The sequence below is a fragment of the Somniosus microcephalus genome, chromosome 15 (genome assembly GCF_052327205.1).
Source record: "Somniosus microcephalus isolate GS21.2 chromosome 15, FLI_Smic_1.0, whole genome shotgun sequence".
NCBI lineage: Eukaryota > Metazoa > Chordata > Chondrichthyes > Squaliformes > Somniosidae > Somniosus > Somniosus microcephalus.
Genome location: NC_141001.1, coordinates 3,462,429 through 3,484,506, shown reverse-complemented (window position 1 = coordinate 3,484,506; position 22,078 = coordinate 3,462,429). Strand labels below are relative to the sequence as shown.

General features: G+C 50.0%; 1 protein-coding gene across 1 annotated transcript in view; it reads right to left on the bottom strand.

Annotated features, from left to right (window-relative positions):
- The window catches only part of LOC147106505 (lysosomal acid phosphatase-like), a gene marked incomplete at its 5' end in the record, with an annotated part of 147,412 nt that extends 125,361 nt beyond the window's left edge, over positions 1-22,051 (bottom strand). Inside the window, 5 exons of the mRNA XM_086008460.1 lie at positions 46-219; positions 11,719-11,817; positions 12,740-12,892; positions 20,187-20,273; positions 21,950-22,051. Of these exons, the coding sequence (XP_085864586.1) occupies positions 46-219; positions 11,719-11,817; positions 12,740-12,892; positions 20,187-20,273; positions 21,950-22,051 (615 nt within the window). The remainder of the gene's footprint in view (positions 1-45; positions 220-11,718; positions 11,818-12,739; positions 12,893-20,186; positions 20,274-21,949) is intronic.
- Between the last annotated feature and the right edge of the window lie 27 nt (positions 22,052-22,078).

Below are 22,078 nucleotides of genomic sequence, written 5' to 3'. Positions count from 1 at the left end.
AGTCTGCAATTCCTGAGAGGAGATAAAAATAAATCAAGTGGAGGTACTAGAAAGGCTAACAGTACTTAAAGTTGCTACGTCACCCCGTCCGGATGGGATGCATCCTAGGTTGCTGAGAGAAGCAAGGGTGGAAATTGCGGAGGCGCTGACCACAGTATTCCAATCCTCCTTAGATACAGGGGTGGTGCCAGAGGACTGGAGGATTTCAAATGTTACACCCTGGTTCAAAAGAAGGGGAGAAGGATAAACCCAGCAACGACAGGCCAAGCAGTTAACGTCGGTGGTGGAGAAGCTTTTAGAAACAATAACCCGGGAGAGAATTAACAGGCACTTGGACAAGCATGGACTAATAAAGGAGAGTTTTGTTAAGGGCAAATCGTGTATGACCAACTTGGTTGAGTTTTTTGATGAGGTAACAGGGAGGGTGGATGAGGGCAGTGCAGTTGACGTATATGGACTTCCAAAAGAAAGCAGTTCAACATCTTGGTAACCCAGATGTGATTTGTTTCAAATTTCCTCAAGTGCGAGTTGGTCCCACATGATATTTTTGAATTTCATTAAAGTTGGAGTGGGTTCGAGGAAGTGTTTCCTACACATCAGTTCAAACGGGGAGTATTCTCTTGGTTTTCGCGACTTAAAGGGATCTCCAGTTAGCAATGGGGGGATCAGGGAACATTCCAAACGAGGCCCGGTCATTCATTAATAAATGGATTGAGTCTAAAGGGACCCCTAGGGGATAGGGCAGGATATGATGACAGGAGGAGGGAGAGAGATACGGCAGCCCTTAGTCCAATTTAAAAAGATTACGGTGTTAGGGTTAAAAAGTGATAAAAAGAGAAAAGCGTTAGTGTTAGTGTCTAATGCTGGGGATGCAGAAGGGAACGCTACCTTTAGTGTTTTTGGGGATTCCTGGTGTGAGTGAGGAGGGGTAAAGTTACAGGACATGAGAGCGATCCTTGGTGAAATGGGGCCTTGTAGGGGTTCGCAAAATTCCCCTATTTTCCCTGAAGATTGAAAAATATTGGTCCACATTGTGGATGAAGAATCATGTGTTTTGAATTGCCTCTGGGTAGGACAGTGTTTTTAAAACATACCCAGAATCGTGAAAAGCTGCGTTGGGCAGAGCGGCACTTGGGCAACATCAGGATCTATGACATTACATTTTATTAAAAATGTACCTCTGAGTTTCGAACTGTGTATATTTAAAAGAGGTTTGAAAATGGCCGTCAGGAAGCATGGCCAAAGAGCTTAAAAGAGCAGCTAGCAGCTTGGAGTGTGTCTGTGCGGGAGGATCTAGCAGTGGCTGTGAGTAAGACCTGCCAATCAAAGGGAGGTTCCCTTCTAAGCAATCGATGTTGTTTATTGACATAAGGGATTACAACTACTTGAGACTAACCGCAGAGACAATCGATTGAAACTGCTTCTGTTTACACAGCAATTCAGCCATTCAATAGCCCTTACACACACAATGGAGATACTGAAGCCACGGAACGGACTTTTGAAAGGGAACAGTTTAGGAATTGAATGGGTTTTTGAATTACCCATTATTGGACAATAGGGCAGTTGCATTCCCTTTTGTTTTAGCCCAGGTGAGCTCCGGATGTGGGCGGGAACATTTCGGCCCCACAGTGCAGACACATTAACCCATTCCAACCACTTTGAATCAGCCAATTACAGCGTTTCTCTTGTATATTGGAACTTTTGGGCGCGAATTTTGCAGACAGCAAAACAGCAGGAGATCACCAGGGTATAAAGATAGCTCCTGAGAAGCTATCTCTCTCTTACTTCGCTGGACCACAGGTGAGCGGGGTTTCTGACTCCTCAGCAAGGCAATCTAGTAAGGAGTTAGGGGTGGTAATTAAGGGGGTATTGCGAAGATTGTTAAATTAACATTGTAGCCACTTACCCCTCGTTTTTGCCATCTGCCGTCCTCCATTTAAGCAATTTTACTGTATTCGTGTGGTATAGTTTCTTTTAGTTAATAAAACTTGATTTTTCTCTCATCCAGACCATTTGTCCGTTTTAATATCATCTATATATATAAAGCGGCTCTTCTGTCTGTCCCGATGTCCGTCCTGATGTCTGTCTGTCCTGGTGTCTGTCTGTCCGTTCTCTATACGTTTGAAAGTTATAGAGCGTACCGACGCGCGCGTCGCCTCAAAAGAAAGCTTGCGATTCCGGACTGGTCATAGGCGTATTTACGTTTCGGCCGGAAAAAAATCCCGCCCGCGGTATCCCAAAAACGTTCAGCGTTCCGCTCATTAGCATCTCATTAGCGACCGTGTGACGTTGAGGTCCACCAATCGGACGGCGGGTTCCTTCCTACAGTTGAGTGTCGAGTGACTCGACGATTGACCAATCCTACGCTTCGGTGACCTGACCGGTCGACCAATCGGTGCGTGTGTGGGCGGGACTTATCCTTCTGAACCGAGGTGAGTGGCCACCATCTTGATTTTTCACAATTTTTTCCCCCACACTTTCTGTGCGTTAGGGAACGAAGGTAAATATTTTAATGATGTGTTAGGGAATTAAATAACAATTTAATGGGGGGGGGGGGGGAGAGCCTCGGGAAATCGCGCGGGGGGGGGGGGGAAGAGCCTCGGGAAATCGCGGGGGGGGGGCGAGCCTCGGGAAATCGCGGGGCGCTCGCGCCGCCCGCACATGCGCCGCCCGCGCCGCCCGCACTGACCGCGCATGCGCCGCCCGCACTGACCGCGCATGCGCCGCCCGCACTGACCGCGCATGCGCCGCCCGCACTGACCGCGCATGCGCCGCCCGCACTGACCGCGCATGCGCCGCCCGCACATGCGCTGCCCGCCCCACAGCGGCCGTCCATCAGCCGCGCGATACGCAGGAGACCTCAGCTCCGGACCTCAGGCGCTAGGCAGGGGGAGGGGCCGGAGAGAGGGACAGAGGGGAGCGGGGGAGGGGAGGGAGAGGAGGGGAGGGGAGGGAGGGATAGGACAGGGAGAGGACATGACAGGGAGAGGGGGGACACACAGGGGCAGGGAGACCAAGCGCCCCAAAATTGCCCACTGACCGCGCATGCGCCGCCTGCCCGCCCACAGCGGCCGTCCACCAGCCGCGCCATACGCGGGGGACCTCAGCTCCGGACCTCAGGCGCTAGGCAGGGGGAGGGGCCGGAGAGAGGGACAGAGGGGAGTGGGGGAGCGGGGGTGGGAGTGGGGGAGCGGGGGTGGGGGTGGGCGAGGGGAGGGAGGGAGGGAGACAGGGGAGGGGAGGGAGAGGAGGGGAGGGGAGGGAGGGATAGGACAGGGAGAGGACATGACAGGGAGAGGGGGGACACACAGGGGCAGGGAGACCAAGCGCCCCAAAATTGCCTTCGCAACGCGGGGCTCCCCAGCTAGTCTATATATATATATAAAGCGGCTCTTCTGTCTGTCCCGATGTCTGTCTGTCTGTTTGTCTGTCTGTCCGTTCTCTATACGTTTGAAAGTTAGAGAGCGTACCGACGCGCGCGTCGCCTCAAAAGAAAGCTTGCGATTCCGGACCGGTCATAGGCGTATTTACGTTTCGGCCGGACAAAAATCCCGCCCGCAGTATCCGAAAAACGTTCAGCGTTCCGCTCATTAGCATCTCATTAGCGACTGTGTGACGTCGAGGTCGACCAATCGGACGGGCGCGTGCCATCCTACAGTTGAGTGTCGAGTGACTCGACGATTGACCAATCCTACGCTTCGGTGACCTGACCGGTCGACCAATCGGTGCGTGTGTGGGCGGGCCTTATCCTTCTGAACCGAGGTGAGTGGCCGCCATCTTGATTTTTCACAATTTTTTCCCCCCACACTTTCTGTGTGTTAGGGAACTAAGGTAAATATTTTAATGATGTGTTGGGAATTAAATAACAATTTAATAGGGGGGGGAAAAAGAGAGCCTCGGGAAATCACGGGGTGGGGGGGGGGGGGGGGAAGAGGTTCGGGAAATCGCGGGGGGGGGGGAGGGAGAGAGCCTCGGGAAATCGCGGGGGGGACGCAACCGCACCGGACCTCAGGCGCTAGGCAGGGGGAGGGGCCGGATAGAGGGACAGAGGGGAGTGGGGGAGCGGGGGGGCGGAGGGCGAGGGGAGGGGGTGGGGGAGGGTAGGTGTGGGGGAGGGGAGGGAGGGAGGGAGGGAGACACGGGAGGGGAGGGAAGGAGGGGAGGGAAGGGGAGGGGAGGGAGGGATAGGACAGGGAGAGGACATGACAGGGAGAGGGGGGACACACAGGGGCAGGGAGACCAAGCGCCCCAAAATTGCCCTTGCAACGCGGGGCTCCCCAGCTAGTTAATTATAAGTCCTTCAGTCAGAACTGGAAGGTGGGGTAGCGATTCAAAACCGCTGTTTAAATTGGTTTACAGTGTAGCAGCAAAAGGCTGCCTGACCAGGTAAATTACCGTAAACCAGGTAAAAGGTTGGAATTGGTCAGAGTGCAGGCAAAGGCTGCTGGCCAGGTAAATTACCGTAAACCAGGTAAAAGATGCCCCCCTACAGCCTGCACCGCTTCAGGATCTTAATCAATGTTTTTGATAAATGGATGGCAAGGGTGGATAGACTGAATCAGGAAGTGAGGCAGGGGTTACAGCGATGGAAGGCAGAAGGGCCCGCGTGGGTAAATCCCGGGAGGGGGTCACATGAAGGGAGCAGGACCAGGCGGTTGATAAGAGGACAGAGATAGATTGGCTAAAGAAGTAGAGAAGTTAAAAGAAAAGTTAAAGAATTGGGGAAAAGAAGCAAGAATCATAGACGGGAATGAGACCTCGATCCAGTTGGTTAGGTCAGGGGGAGATTCAGCTAGTGAGTCAGAATTGCAATAGGGAAGCTGTGCCTTGACTCCACATCATTTTCTTAGGACCCTTGCTTCAGGATAGGGGCGGCCATACCCTTATCGAGGCATGTGTGGAAGGGCAGCAGGAAATATCTTCGAGTGACACAGGGTCCACCGGACAAATGAAGGTTGAGGTGGTCCTGGAGGAAGGGACCCCCCCCCTCAGAGACAGTACCCCATCACCCCAAGCGCACAAGGAGCAATTACTAAGAAACTGACTCAAACAGTTAGAAATGAAAGCAATGGGAGAAGCTTGCTCAGAAGCACTTTCTGTAGGAATGGGTTGTCTCAGAACTGATAAGATGTTCAGTGAAAAGCTCAAGTGTGGGAGTTGTAAGCATGATCTAAAAGGGATAGGAAATGGAAGTTGGAATGTTGAAAATTTTGCGAGAGGCAGTTATAACAGTTCCGAAGGGTGAACCGAGTAAAGAATTGGGTCTCTCGACTGAATCTTCAGCGTTCCTGTCACCCTTTACTCTATGTCGTTAGACCCCTGCCTTATACCAGAGAAAAGTGTTAAGAATTGTGCAGGAGGTTACAGGTTTGGTTGAGGACACGGACTGTGAGCTTGAGATTTTGAATCAGTACGGAATGGGATTCACTAGAAAACATCAGAAGTTGAAAATTGGTTTAAGGGGAAAAGAATAAATAGTTTATAATGGAATAAAGGAGAAAAGGGAAGATCATGTTTCTTTGTTCAGCGTGGATGAGAGGTGAAAGGTAAAACATTCAGCATGCTGTTTAGAAGGGACACAGACGAAGGGCTTTCAATGGAACACGTATGATTTGAGCACAGGAGTAAAGAAGTCTTACTCCAATTATATAGGGCCTTGGTGAGACCACACCTGGAGTACTGTGTACAATTTTGGTTTCCTTACCTAAGGAAGGATATACTTGCCATAGAGGGAGTGCAACGAAAGTTCACGAGATTGATTCCTGGGATGGCAGGACTGTCGTATGACAAGAGATTGAGTAAACTGGGCCTGTATTCTCTTGAATTCAGAAGAATGAGAGGGGATCTCATTGAAGCATACAAAATTATTACAGGGCTTGATAGGGTGGATGCTGGGAGAATATTTCCCTTGGCTGGGGAGTCTAGAACCAGGGGCCACAGCCTCAGGATAAAGGGTAGGCCATTAAAGACTGAAATGAGAAGACATTTCTTCACACAGAGGGTGGTGAATCTTTGGAATTCTCTACCCCAGAGGGCTGTGGAGGCTCAGTCATTGGGTATATTCAAAACAGAAGTCGATAGATTTCTGACTAGTGAGGGCATCAAGGGATATGGCGATAGGGCCAGTGAATGGAGTTGAGGCAGAAGATCAGCCATGATCTCATTGAATGGCGGAGCAGGCTCGAAGGGCCGAATGGCCGACTCCTGCTCCTATTTCTCATGTTCTTATGTTTTTTCTACTGTTCTACAGAAGTTTTTTTGTTTTCAGTGTGAATGTTACTGTGGCTGTGCCTGCTCCCTCTTTTTCAAGCTGTATTGAATTTAAGATACTGGTCTGAATTAAATTGAGTTATTGAGGTTAACTTACCTATTCAATTGTGAAAACCAGATTTTTATTAAGGCCATGGTGAAATTCTGGTTGTTGTAAATTGTGTGAAAGTCTCTCGTTCTGGACATGGGACAGTCACTAAATAATTGGCATTTCTTTGGAATTTCTGACCAATGTGAAGTACTCAATGCTTTGAGCGGATTCTGATTGGTTAATCATCTTGGAATGTGTGACCAGAGAGAAAAAGGGGGGAATGCTATTGCTGTGTGTGGGAGCGATCTGAAGACATCTTGTCGCTGGATTGTACGACAGAATGTTTAAAGTTGATGGTGGTGTTGCTCATTTCTGCTCTTTTTACCTGCTGAATTGAATTGATCAGGATCTTTGTAAGTTTTAAAGGCATGAGGACTTTGCAAAAGTAACAGGTTTTTTATTATTTGGCAAAAGTTTTTAAGTTTACTTGAAAGTTGCGAGAAGCTGTGTGACACAAGCTTGCACCGATTGATGATGTCCGGGTTTGTCGTCTTTTGAAATGCAAAAAAAAAAGTTAACTCTTTCTACAAGCAGCTGTATTTGTTTTTGCTTCCTAGTACCAGATTAGCTCAGTTTGTAATTCACCAAGCAACAACTTTTGCATTGTTGAATGTAAACATTTGGGGCGTTTTTAAAATTTTAAGTTTCTTAATTGGAATGGATATTTCCCCTGACGGAAGGGAATCAGAAATTGACAAATGACAAGTTAACCCATTGAGCGGTCAGGAGCCACAATGGATTTTGGTTTTTTTCTTTTAAGCAGAGGACCATGTGTGTGTTAATGGTGCACGATTACCAAGCATGGTTCTTTGGAGACTTTTAAGTTCTTATCTGCAGACATTGATGGATCTCAAATGTTGCAGCTCGGTGACAAAAACTAGACTCAAGACTTGCCTTTCCAATGTTTGGATTTAACTTATTTGGAGTCATTTGTCATCTTCCAAGGCACATTGCTTGAAGGGGAAGATATAAATAAGACTTACATCCAAACACAACTACTTCTGTCACCTTTGTGAAACCACCAAGCCTGGGCCCAGTTTGTTTGTGAACTTTAAATTGATGAGATAAATTGCTAAGAGTTGCTGTTCAAACACTCAGGAAGGGAAATTTACCTGAAATTTAAGGGAATAATTTAAATTTTATTTTTGAAAATGTCCAGTCTAAGTGGTTTCTGTCGAAACTGTGTTAAGAAAGAAGTTTTCAGGGATGACTGTTGTGTTAAAGGCAACCAACATCCCTCATCTTGCAGATTGAATTGCTCTCTAGAATATTTTGAGCAATAAAAGTTCCAATAAAAGGTTAAGTAGTAATGATCATATTGTGTTGGATGGTAAAGTTTCTCCAGGGCTCATGAATAAGATGAAATGGTAAAATAATGGGAACTTTTCTAAAATGATCTCTCAGTGATGTACATGGAATGTAGTGATCAAAGGTGAAATTTGGTGAGAGATGTGAGTGAACTGCGGTTTAGCAGCTCGCGCTCACTGGAGTCGTGAAGTATATCTCAAAGAGCCCATACTGGTTGTGGATGGTATGAGGTTTCAATAATGTTCTGATCCTGTACTGCTACAACTGTGTGTGATTGTGTGTAATCTGGCATTTAAAGTAACAAGACAACAAAAGAAGAAAGCAGTCCACCACATATTAGGCTGGTTAGCAAAATGGAAGCCCATGGGACAAAGGGGCAGTGGCAGCACGGATACCACAGTGGCCAATGGATAGAAAACAGAGAGTTGTGGTGAATAGCTGGGGGGTTTTCAGTCTGGAGGGAGGTGTACAGTGGAGTTCCCCAGGGTTCAATACTAGCACCACTGCTGTTTTTGATATACATTAATGACTTGGACTTGGGGGTACCGGGCACAATTTCGAAATTTGCAGATGACAAAACTTGGAAGTGTAGTAAACAGTGAGGAAGATAGTAACAGACTTCAGGAGGACACAGACAGGCTGGTGGAATGGGCGGACACATGGCAGATGAAATTCAATGCCGGAAAGTGTGAGGTGATATATTTTGGTAGGAAGAATGAGGAGAGGCTATACACACTAAATGGTACAATATTAAAGGGGGTGCAGGAACAGAGAGACCTGCGGGTGTTTGTGCACAAATCTTTGAAGGTGGCAGGACAGGTTAACAAGGCAATTAATAAAGCACGTGGGATCCTGGGCTTCATAAATCGTGGCACAGGCTGGGATTTTGCCTACCTGGGCGGGTGCGGTGCGGGTGGTGTCCATGGGGGGGTCGCGACCCCGCTACTGGCTCCATCCCGCTGTTCAAAATGAACTTTTTAATGGGGCCTATTTAAGCCTGTCCAGTGCGTTACCCAGCCCAATGAGATGGAGTGGGTTTGGTGAAGTCATTCACGACGAGTTTTCAGCTGGGATCTTTAAAGGGATTATGGCCACATTAGATTTGATATTTAATCTAACATAGTGCTGTCAGTGCACTGCAGCATTGGAGTGCTGCAATCACTGACAATGACTACACTGAGGCAGAGGGCTGCACCCAGGATCTCCGATGACTTCCTCCATGTGCTTGTGGCGGGAGTCAGAGCACACAGGGAGGTCCTCTTCCCTTCCGATGGGTGGAAGAGCCCTCCCCAGGAGAGCAAAACCGCCTGGTTGGAGATTGCAGAGGAGGTCACAAGCAGGGATTTGTTCAGGAGGACCTGGGTGCAGTGCTGCAAATGTTTCAATGATCTCATGAGCAGGAAGTGTTAGTACAAAGCCACACTCAACTTCATCCTGCTGTGCCTCTCATCACATCCCCATCACTCTGCCTTCCCTACCCTTCTCCTGCACGTCCTTACTCACACCAACATACCTTGCACCTCCACCCATCCCTCTGTATCTACATTATCACATCCCCATCTCACTAGCCACCCCTTACACTCACCCTCATCCTAGTGCAATCATACCAACTAACAATACACAAGGGTAGCCACTTGGGTGTTTTATCCAATGCTTATGTAAAGTTTCTATTAATGTGGTGTCAAACATAAGTGGCTCAGTGAGTTGCAGTGAATCGTGAGACATAGCGGTACCCCCCGCAATAGTGAGGAGTGTGAAAGGAATGGCTTGGTCACTGTAGGGATGTTTTATGGTGTTGGTGTGAGGTGGTGCCAACCTGGCGCATCATGTGGCAGCCATATGGGTGTACAGCGTAAAGTTAACTAAATCTGGCCACGATGAGGCCATCCCTGGCCTCCCGGGCAACAATGTGCTCGGGGGCTGATGCCCTGTGTCCTGTGCAGCATCAGGTGATTGCGGAGAAGGTTGGTGTTGTTGGTGCTGCTGGTGTTGGGGCTCATCGTGGTCCAATTCTGAGGACCAAGGTGAGACAGTATAAACGGCACCCATGTTGATGGAATAGATGGCAGGTGAAGTACAGATGACAAAAGCATTCTGTCAATGGTGATAGAGTTCCTCCAATGAGGTGGGACTGAATAGAGACTTTGCTGGAAAGACTTGCAGCCAGCAGAATCTGTGCTGGAAATGGACTGAGCAACAGCTTCTGCCTGAGGAAAGTCAGGCGGGAGCTTTTACTGTACATTTGATGCTGTCAAGTAATCAGCTGGAGCAATGGCCACGGAACTCCCGCCTCAGGTTGACAGACGTGGTTCCCGAGCTGCGTGAATCCTGTTGCCATGCAGCAAAATTTAAGAAGTGGAAAAAGGCTCTCAAGTGCCTGTAAACTACCGGATAATGATTTCAATTCGGTTGCCCGCCGCTGCCCATCAGGTCGGCTCCGCAATGACAGCTGTGCCGGGGGGAAAAGGCGCGTCTGTCATCCGAGTGCTGTCAAAAATAACAACTTTCCCACCCGACCTGCCACCGATCGCACCCGCTATCACCCCGGAAATTCCGGCCATAGAGTACAAAAGCCAGGAAGTTATGCTGAACCGATATAAAACAGTAGTTCAGCCCCAGTTGGAGTATTGTGTAGAAGTCTGGGCACCATACTTTAAAAAAGGACATGAAGACTTGAGAGGGTACAGAGGAGATTTACTCGAATGGTTCCAGGGCTGAGGGACTTCAGTTATGTGATGAGACTGGAGAAGCTGGGGTTGTTCTCCTTAGACCAGAGAAAGCTAAGAGGAGATTTCACAGAATCACAGAAACCCCACAGTGCAGATAGAGGCCATTTAGGCCCATCGAGCCTGCACCGACACATATCCCACCCGATCCCCGTAACCCCTACCCCACCCTATCCCCACGTATTTAATCCCCCTAACACTAAGGGTCAATTTATCATAGCCAATCAACCTAAACCCGCACATCTTTGGACTGTGGGAGGAAACCGGAGCACCCGGAGAAAACCCACGCAAACACGGGGAGAATGTGCAAACTCCACACAGACAGTCACCCGAGGCCGGATTTGAACCCGGGTCCCTGGCGCTGTGAGGCAACAGTGCTAACCACTTTGATAGAGGTGCTTCAAATCATGAAGGGTTTTGATAGAGTAAATAAAGAGAAACTGTTTCTAATGGCTGAAGGGTCAATAACCAGAGGGCACAGGGATATGGGAAGAGCGGGGGAGTGGGACTAACTGGATTGCTCTTCGAAAGAGCCGGTACAGACTCAATGGGCCGAATGCCCTCCTTCTGATTCTATGAATGGGAACTTAACCTTCCTGGATACCAAGGTATCAGGAAAGATAGGGATGGAAAAAAAGTAGAGAGGGTGTGGTGGTGGCAGTATTGATCAAAGTTGCACGATGATGTGCTTGAGGGGTCAAAGACACAATCTATTTGGTTCGAATTGAGGAACAATAGAGGAGCGATTAGACTGCCGGGTGTCCGATAGGCCACCAAACAGTGGGAAGGAGAAGATTTGCAGGCAAATTGTGGGAAGGTTCAATAACCATAGAGTGGTGATAATGGGGGACTTCAATTATCCTAATATAGACTGGGATAGTAACAGTGTAAAGGGCAAAGAGTGGGAGGAATCCCTGAAATGTGAACTTTCTTGATCAGTGTGTATCCAACCCAATGAGGAAGGAAGCAGCGCTGGATCTGGTTCTGGGGAATGAAATGGGGCAAGTGGAGCATGTTTCAGTGGAAGAGCATTTGGGGAACAGTGATCATATCATCAGGATTAGCCGCAGACGGGGAGAGAGAGAGAGAGAGAGACCGAGCGCGCGAGCGAGGGGGCCGCAGAGAGGCATGGAGGGAAGGAGGGAGAGGTGGAGAGAAACGCAGAGATAGGCACGCCGAGAGCAACTGCAGGAAAGGAGGGAGAGAGAAGATGAGAAGATACGGAAAGTGAGATACGCAGGGAGAGAAAGAGTGAGTGCACGAGCGATAGCAAGAGGGCGGGTGCAAATAGCAGGCTATGGCAACTGGTGCTATGAAACATACCTGGTTCTCCACTGTTATCTTGATGTATTCTGGGCAAATCTGCGTCTCCTGGGTCAACTCATCAAAGCGAGGGCAGTTTTTCAATGGGTACATCAGCAACTGAAATAATTCAGATTGGTTCAGTCCCAGTACCTTAGACTCTCCCTGTACCAGTGTAAGGGGCACCGCCCTCCCCCTGTACCAGTGTAAGGGGCACCGCCCTCCCCCTGTACCAGTGTAAGGGGCACCGCCCTCCCCCTGTACCAGTGTAAGGGGCACCGCCCTCCCCCTGTACCAGTGTAAGGGGCACCGCCCTCCCCCTGTACCAGTGTAAGGGGCACCGCCCTCCCCCTGTACCAGTGTAAGGGGCACCGCCCTCCCCCTGTACCAGTGTAAGGGGCACCGCCCTCCCCCTGTACCAGTGTAAGGGGCACCGCCCTCCCCCTGTACCAGTGTAAGGGGCACCGCCCTCCCCCTGTACCAGTGTAAGGGGCACCGCCCTCCCCCTGTACCAGTGTAAGGGGCACCGCCCTCCCCCTGTACCAGTGTAAGGGGCACCGCCCTCCCCCTGTACCAGTGTAAGGGGCACCGCCCTCCCCCTGTACCAGTGTAAGGGGCACCGCCCTCCCCCTGTACGGGGCACCGCCCTCCCCCTGTAAGGGGCACCGCCCTCCCCCTGTACCAGTGTAAGGGGCACCGCCCTCCCCCTGTACCAGTGTAAGGGGCACCGCCCTCCCCCTGTACCAGTGTAAGGGGCACCGCCCTCCCCCTGTACCAGTGTAAGGGGCACCGCCCTCCCCCTGTACCAGTGTAAGGGGCACCGCCCTCCCCCTGTACCAGTGTAAGGGGCACCGCCCTCCCCCTGTACCAGTGTAAGGGGCACCGCCCTCCCCCTGTACCAGTGTAAGGGGCACCGCCCTCCCCCTGTACCAGTGTAAGGGGCACCGCCCTCCCCCTGTACCAGTGTAAGGGGCACCGCTCTCCCCCTGTACTAGTGTAAGGTGCAGTGTTACTCTTCACTCCTAGTGTTACCAATACTTGCCTTTTCTGCCTCCTCTGGCACTGTATGCACAGGAATTGGTTGCCAGTTAATGTGAGGATGGAAGATCTGACGTCCTTTTGGAGGGTACAGACCAGCGAGATCTGACTCAGCACTCATTAGTGTTCGGTCAATATCAGTGCTCCGAACATAAATCTAGGAGAGAGCAATAGTAGTTTAGGACCACAAAAAGGCATTAGGCCCAACAAGGCTGTCCCTTGTTGAAAGATCAGCCAAACCTACCGAGCTCCTCACCAAATCCCTTCAGTCTCGCTCTGCACAATCACATCCAATTACTTCTGGGCGCATTCATTCTGTCCGCTTTATTGCCCTTTCCTGGAAACTTATTCCACAACTCCATTTTGCTTTGAGTGTGACAGCTGTACTTGGCTCCCCTTATTGCTCCGAACCTCTTCCTTTGAAGTTACACTGCCCGGGAATGGAGCACTATCCCTCCCTCCCTCCCTCCCTAATCGACATACTGTAACCACTGTTCTATTTAACATCACCTTCTTTCGTAGGTCCCTTGTTCAGATACCTGTTCTTTTATGCTCAGCCAAATCGAACGACATCTGCCACTTGTCAGCCCAGAGTACCCGGAATGTCTAAATGCTTCTGAATCTGTCCCCTGCCCAGTCTTTGTGGTTACAACCCTAGCTCAGCTGGAAGGAACACACCTGCTGCTGGCCTGAACTCCCTGGATCCCAGGCCGGAGGGCAGGGTGGCTGCAGGGTCACTGCTCTGAAGACAACCCCTGCGTTAGCTGGTTTTTAACCATCAAGCACGCTTGTGTTGACGACTCGACAGCTGCAGGCTTTGCTCTGGAAGTCGGCCATAGGGCATGGCAGCCTCGCAGGACCATCCAACACATAGTGAAGCCACCAGGAGGCCAAAGAGGTCCAGGCCGGGGCTACAAACCTGGCCATTGTGTGAATCCCAGGAACATCTCACCACTACCTGGCGGAGTTAGGAGAGACACACTGATTTAAAAAAATATATTTTCTTGGTTCCTCTGCATCTCCAAAGGACTTTGTGGAGGTCGAACTCAGGTAAACATCCTTCAAACGAACAGTCAGTCATTCTGAAGCCATCACGGAGAGGGGCAGGTCAGAGAGGCCCTGATGGTTGGTCAGCAGTTAAACAAACAACAACAACAATTTGTATTTATAAAGCACCTTTAATGTACTAAAACGTTCCAAGGTGCTTCACAGGAGAGTTATCAGGCAAACTTGACCCCGAGCCACATAATTAGGGCTGGAGCTTGGTCAAAGAGGTAGATTTAAAGGAGGCAGAGATGTTTAGGGAGGGAATTCCAGTGCTTCGGGCTCTGGAGCAGGACACTACAGTTCGGCAGTACAGGGTTACACTGACCGATACTCCAGTAAGGGGACTGCTTTACATTCAGTGTTCGCACAGGAGAAGTTATTATGTCCGTGTGTAATTGAGACACGGACTGCAGGAGTTGGTTATAACAGGTCTTTACTGAGTGGAGACAAACTGGAACTAACTATGCAAAGTTACTACACAGGCTTATATACAGGGGTGGTCACTACTGGTACTGCAGTATACAGGGGCTGCAGAATATAGTTCCTTCTGCAAAGTACATACACTACAATTCCTCCCCTTTTAGCAAAACAGTACATAACATTCGATTAATAATTAAATAACATATTTACAATTACAGTTGTCATATACATTAGCTGAAGTTAAGCAATTATAAGTTCAGTCTTTGGAGGCTTCCTGATTCTGTCTGGATAACGCCTCTTTGGGGTATCAGGTTCTTCTGGCAGAGTTGATTCGGAATCAACGTCGTTGTTGGGTTCGTCTGCTTCCAATATTCCCGATTCTGAGGTAGATGCAATTGGTACTTCGGTTTCATCACCAGGTGTATCGGATCGTGGTGTGGAATTGACGTTTTCCAGTGACTCTAGAATCTGGTCAGCATGGCGTCTTACAATGCTCTCTCCAACGTCCACGGTATACATGAGAGGTCCTTGCCGTGTACAGATCGTTCCTGGCTGCCATTTCTCTGTGCGGTAGTCCCGGGCCAAAACTGGTTGACCTATCTTAAAACTCCTGGTCGGCCTTTCATTCATATTCTGAAACTGCCTGTTCTCCACATCTCTTCTGATGTTTGGCTTAACCAAATCCAAGCGGCATCTTAGTCTTCGATTGAAGAACATCATGGCTGGAGTTTGGTTGGTAACCGCATGTGTCGCATTCCGGTAGGCAAACAAGAAGTTATCCACCTTGTGTTGTAGGGGTATGTCTTCATTACACATTGCCTTGATAGCCTTCTTGAATGTTTGAATGAACCTCTCAGCCAATCCATTGGTGGCTGGATGATATGGGGCGGATGTGTAGTGCTTAACACCATTGTTCTTTAAGAACCTCCGGAACTCTTCAGACACAAACTGTGGTCCATTGTCGGAGCAAACCTGTTCAGGCAGCCCATTTCTGGCGAATATGGTTCGTAAGACTGATTGTTTTTTCTGTGGTGGTTGAGGACATTTTTATTACCTTTGGCCACTTTGAATGTGCATCCACCGCAATTAAAAACATCGAGTCCATAAATGGACCAGCAAAATCAATGTGCACCCTTTGCCATGGAGATGAGGGCCACTCCCATGGATGTAGAGGGGCTTGTGGTGGGGCGTTTTGGACCTTCTGGCATCCTGTACAGCTCTTGGTCATCTCTTCGATTTCTCTATCGATTCCCGGCCACCACACAAACGCTCTGGCTAAGTTCTTCATTTTTATCCCTCCCAGATGACCCTCATGAAGCTCATTGAGCACTCTATCCTTCAATTTGGGTGGAATTACTACTCTGGATCCACACATCAAGGTTCCTCTGCACACTGACAGCTGTTCTCTTCTCGGCGAGAATGCTGGCAACAGTGGTTTGCCATGTGCTGGCCATCCCTTCACCGTTAAATCATAGACCCAGGAGAGTGTCGGGTCATTCCGTGTTTCCTTTTCTATGTTTGCATTCGTCACAGGTAGACATTCGACTATGGTCGAGTGGAATATCTCCACTGGATCCACTGCAGGTGATTCTTCCACCGTCGGCAACGGTAGGCGCGACAATCCATCAGCATTCCCATGCTGTTTAGTTCCTTTGTACTCGATGTCATATTGGTGTGCCCCTAGGAAAAGGGACCACCTCTGTAGCCGTTGTGCTGTCATTATCGGGACGCCCTTCTGAGGGTTGAAAATGGAGACAAGAGGTTGATGATCAGTTAGTAGAGTAAATTTCTGACCGTGCAGGTAGTGATTGAACTTCTTCACCCCCCACACCAGGCTGAGGGCCTCTCTGTCAATCTGGGCGTAGTTACGCTCGGCTGAAGTTAACGAGCATGACGCAAAAGCTATCGGCCTCTCTGAACCATCAAGGAATTTATGTGACAGTACCGCTCCAATGCCGTAGGGAGACGCATCACACGCCAGTCTTATCGGTAGTGATGGGTTGTAGTGAGCCAATACTTCTCTTGAAGTGATTAGGTCTTTACTCTTCTGAAAGGCCCGCTTACATTCATCGCTCCATTTCCATGCTACTCCAGTTTGTAGTAGGGCGTTCAGTGGGTGCAGAATTGTGGACAAATTCGGCAAAAACTTATGGTAGTAATTCACCAATCCGAGGAATGACCTCAGTTGCGACACATTTTCAGGCGCTGGAGCCTTAACTACCGCTTCAATTTTGTCAGGGGACTTATGTAACCCCTCTTCATCAATCACGTGGCCACAATACGATATCTGTTTCTTAAAAAACTCACAATTGGGGCGATTGGCTCGTAGCCCATGTTCTCTTAGTCTAGTGAGCACCTGCTCTAGGTTGGCAAGGTGTTCAGTCATCTTCACCTGTCACTAAGATGTCGTCCAAGTAACACTGAGTCCCCGGAATCCCTTGCAGGACTTGTTCCATCGCTCTTTGCCATATCGCCAGAGCTGATGCTACTCTGAATACCAGTCGATTATACTGGTAAAGACCTTTGCGAGTGTTTATCGTGAGATACTTCCTAGAGGATTCTTCAACCTCCATCTGCAAATATGCTTGTGCTAGGTCAATTTTTGTAAAACGCTTCCCTCCAGATAGTGAGGCGAAAATATCTTCTATCCTCGGGAGAGGATATTGTACTGTGTGAAGGACTGGGTTCACCGTCACCTTGAAGTCCCCACAGATGCGAACCTTCCTTGGCTCCTCAGACTTATTGTTTAACGTTTTCTTCATGACAGGAACGATGAGTGTCGCCCACTCGCTCCAGTCTACCTTAGATAACACGCCTGCATTCTCCAGATTCTCCAGCTCTGCCTCGACGGCTGGGCGAATTGCATATGGTACCGGTCTTGCTTTGAAAAACTTGGGAATTGCATTCTCTTCTATTTTTATCGAGGCGGTTACGCCTTTAAGAGTTCCCAGTTCTTGTTGAAATACCTCTTTGGCGTTAGCTAAGATTTTTGACAATCGTCCAGGTGTGACGTCGTCATCCTTTTTACCAGCCACCATCAGTGCCTGAATGGAGTGCCAGTCTAAACTTATCTTTCTGATCCATTCACGTCCCAATAACGGTGGTCCACCATCTTGCAGTATGTACAGATACAATTTCTGTATTTCCTTGCCGTTGTATTCGACAGGCACCCTTATTTTCCCTCTGGGGTATACTTTTTGCCCCGTATACGTCTTCAAGACAATGGATGTCTCTTTCAAGGGTATGTGTGAGAATAGCCGCTCGTAGTCTCGTCGATTCATGACGGTCAGGGCTGATCCTGTATCCAATTCCATTTTGACTTGGGACCCTGCTATCGTGAGGGTGACCCAAATGGTTCGGTGATCCTCTTTTGCGATTACGTTGTAAAGTTTGAGACAGCTTAGTCTCTTGTTCCCGGATTCACTATCGCTCATCTGGTCTTCGGAACTACTGTCCGTCATCTTTTGTACTTTCCTGTACTGTTCCTTAGTAGCCTTTTTGTTGTCGTTAGTCTTCTTCCCAGACCTGCAAACTCGTGCAATGTGTCCCATCTTTCCACATTGCCTGCATATTTTGTCCTTGGACCAGCAGTCCTTCTGGTCATGGGTTGTTCTGCCGCAGCGATAACATTTTTCAAATCCCCTTGTCATTTCGTGGGTGCCGTATTCCTGTGGCTTTTGCTGTATTTCCGCAGCTCCCCTTGCTGCTGCTTCGTACGATACTGCCATGCTGAAAGCCTTATCTAGCGTCAGCTCTTTCTCTGAGGAGTAACCTCTTCTGGGTTCCTTCACCTCAGGAGCCCACAGACAAATTTGTCCCGTAGGGTATCTGCCAGTCCTGCTCCGAACTGGCAGTGCTTTGATAGCTTGCGTAGTTCCGTAAGATAATCAGCATTGCTCTCATCTTTATGCTGATTTCTCCTGTGGAATTTAAAACTTTCTGCTATCAGCAGCGGTGTAGGATTTAGGTGTTCCTGTAGGATATCAACAATTTCGTTAAAACTCTTCGCCATCGGTTTGGCTGGAGTAATCAGGTTCCGCAATAGGATGTACGTTCTTGCGCCCATTAAGTTTAGTGGTACCGATGCCTTTTTCTCATCGGCTACTTCGTTTGCCTCGCAATATACTTCGACTCTTTCCACATATGTGGTCCAGTCTTCTATTGCATTATCGGAGGCAGTGATATTGCCAGTCTTCGGCATCTTGGAAATCTAAGATGGCGCCTTCCGCGCTTTGCCTTCTTCCCCGATTTAACAAAATGGCGCCTCCCGCGCTTTCCGTCTTCTCCGCCGCTGCTAGCGCTGTTGCTGGCGTTTTATGCCTTGACGGCGACGCCCTATAGTCTTCGCGCACTTACCCCCGCGCTGCTGCTAACGCCGCTCTCCGCGGTTCCCGTGGCAAACTGCAGCTCCTCGCGGCTTTCTGCGCTTCTAATTAATTTTATTTCCCCGTCGTCGGAGCAACCCTGCGGGACACTTTCCTCCCTCTTCTCGGGTCTGTACGCTGCCCGGCTTCGTAGCACCGGCCGCGCCCTGTGTGCTCCACCCTCTCTCTCCTCTTCCTGACAACGCTGCTCGGCCCCGTTGAAAAGCCACCCGATCGAGCTCTAGCCCGCCGCAGCCCAGGAAGGATCAGTGTACTACCTGCCACCAGCCCGATTAGCTGGAACACCATAGACAGGATAACCAAGCCCCGCTCTCGACAGCCTCTCCTGCAAATCTTTCACTCCGATGAATCAGAGGCGGTTGCCCACGGTCGACGCCCGTTTCTTCTGTTTGTTTTATATTTTTTTTTTTCTTTCTTCCTTCTGGCCTCGACCTCTGACAACTTCGCTTCAGGGATGGATCCCCATGAGGTGGTGCAGACTGTAGCTAAGTTCGGATCTGCTCGTCGCCAGTATTATGTCCGTGTGTAATTGAGACACGGACTGCAGGAGTTGGTTATAACAGGTCTTTACTGAGTGGAGACAAACTGGAACTAACTATGCAAAGTTACTACACAGGCTTATATACAGGGGTGGTCACCACTGGTACTGCAGTATACAGGGGCTGCAGAATATAGTTCCTTCTGCAAAGTACATACACTACAGAAGTGACATCTGGTTTTCTACATCACATGGAAGTTTGGCAAAGACCACAATTAGTTACTGTACAAGGAGCAGTGTAACATGTGTTGGAGCCAACACCTTACACACCTAATGGAAGGCCAGAGCTTAGAGTACAAATCACTAGCACAACACAGCTTGCAAGTCAAACAAGTTCACTCAGCCGCTCAGCTCTTCCCTCGGTCCCTCACCCCTTCCCGCAGCCCCTCACCCCCTCCCTGCAGCCCCTCACCCCCTTCCCCTCACCCCCTTTCCCTCACCCCCTCCCCCCCTTTCCCTCACCCCCTTCCCGCAGCCCCTCACCCCCTCCCCGCAGCCCCGCACCCCCTCACCGCAGCCCCTCACCCCCTTCCTGCAGCTCCTCACCCCCTCCCCGCAGCCCCTCCCCGCAGCCCCGCAGCCCCACACCCCTCTTCCCGCAGCCGCACACCCCCTTCCCCTCACCCCCTCACCCCCTCCCCGCACCCCCTCACCGCAGCCCCTCACCCACTTCCTGCAGCTCCTCACCCCCTCCCCGCAGCCCCTCCCCGCAGCCCCTCACCCCCTCCCCGCAGCCCCACACCCTCTTCCCGCAGCCGCACACCCCCTTCCCCTCACCCCCTCCCCGCAGCCCCTCACCGCAGCCCCGCATCCACTTCTTGCAGCTCCTCAACCCCTCACCCCCCTTCCCCTCACCCCATCCCCGCAGCCCCTCACCGCAGCTCCTCACCCCCTCACCCTCACCCCGCAGCCCCTCACCCCCTTCCCGCAGCACCTCACCCCCGCACCCCCTCCCCGCAGCCCCTCACCCTCTTCCCGCAGCCCCTCACCCCCCTTCCCGCAGTACCTCACCCCCTCACCCCCTCCCCGCAGCCCCTCACCCCCTTCCTGCAGCCCCTCACCTCTCGACGGTCGTACGAGGAGTTGAGGAAGTTTTTGTAACGATGTCGCAGATACTGGCCCAGCTCGTAGTGCTGCCTCATCCCAACCTATGGAAGAGCAGCAGAAATCCTGGTCATTACTGGAGGAGACAGGTTAGCACCAGAGTTCATCGCACAAGCACCACAACAACTGCCAGTTCAAAAACCAGTTCCAGCCCAACACACTGGAGGGCTGTTCCCTCGGTTAGACTGGATTTATGGCAGACAGCCCCACACACACATTTGTAGAATTAACAGATTTTCAATTCTTCCCATTGGATCTTTTACAAAGTTCTGATCCTTTGAAACAGATATTGTACGAAAGTTACACTGACTGACAATACAGTGACAGTCCAGGGTTACACTGGCTGACAATACAGTGACAGCCCAGGGTTACACTGGCTGACAATACAGTGACAGTCCAGGGTTACACTGGCTGACAATACAGTGACAGTCCAGGGTTACACTGGCTGACAATACAGTGACAGTCCAGGGTTACACTGACTGACAATACAGTGACAGTCCAGGGTTACACTGGCTGACAATACAGTGACAGTCCAGGGTTACACTGGCTGACAATACAGTGACAGCCCAGGGTTACTGGCTGACAATACAGTGACAGCCCAGGGTTACACTGACTGACAATACAGTGACAGTCCAGGGTTACACTGACTGACAATACAGTGACAGTCCAGGGTTACACTGGCTGACAATACAGTGACAGCCCAGGGTTACACTGACTGACAATACAGTGACAGCCCAGGGTTACACTGACTGACAATACAGTGACAGCCCAGGGTTACACTGGCTGACAATACAGTGACAGCCCAGGGTTACACTGACTGACAATACAGTGACAGCCCAGGGTTACACTGACTGACAATACAGTGACAGCCCAGGGTTACACTGACTGACAATACAGTGACAGCCCAGGGTTACACTGACTGACAATACAGTGACAGTCCAGGGTTACACTGACTGACAATACAGTGACAGTCCAGGGTTACACTGACTGACAATACAGTGACAGTCCAGGGTTACACTGGCTGACAATACAGTGACAGTCCAGGGTTACACTGACTGACAATACAGTGACAGTCCAGGGTTACACTGACTGACAATACAGTGACAGTCCAGGGTTACACTGACTGACAATACAGTGACAGTCCAGGGTTACACTGGCTGACAATACAGTGACAGTCCAGGGTTACACTGGCTGACAATACAGTGACAGTCCAGGGTTACACTGACTGACAATACAGTGACAGCCCAGGGTTACACTGACTGACAATACAGTGACAGTCCAGGGTTACACTGGCTGACAATACAGTGACAGCCCAGGGTTACACTGACTGACAATACAGTGACAGCCCAGGGTTACACTGACTGACAATACAGTGACAGCCCAGGGTTACACTGACTGACAATACAGTGACAGCCCAGGGTTACACTGACTGACAATACAGTGACAGTCCAGGGTTACACTGACTGACAATACAGTGACAGCCCAGCGTTACACTGGCTGACAATACAGTGACAGCCCAGGATTACACTGACTGACAATACAGTGACAGTCCAGGGTTACACTGACTGACAATACAGTGACAGTCCAGGGTTACACTGACTGAAGCTCCAGTTAAATAATCACTCAGAACATGGATGTACTAATGGAATGCATGTAAAGGAATGATTGAGAGGACATGGGGGAAGAGAGAGAGAGAGGGAGAGAGAGAGAAATCACTGACCTGGGAAAGCTGCCCAAACCCTTGGGGCCAGTCCTTCTCTGTTATCGGATCTGTTGGAAATGTGTGTGCAGGAGATCGGTCTCCGTGGCGATAAACCTGTGAAAACAGTCACTCAAGTTACAAAGTGCA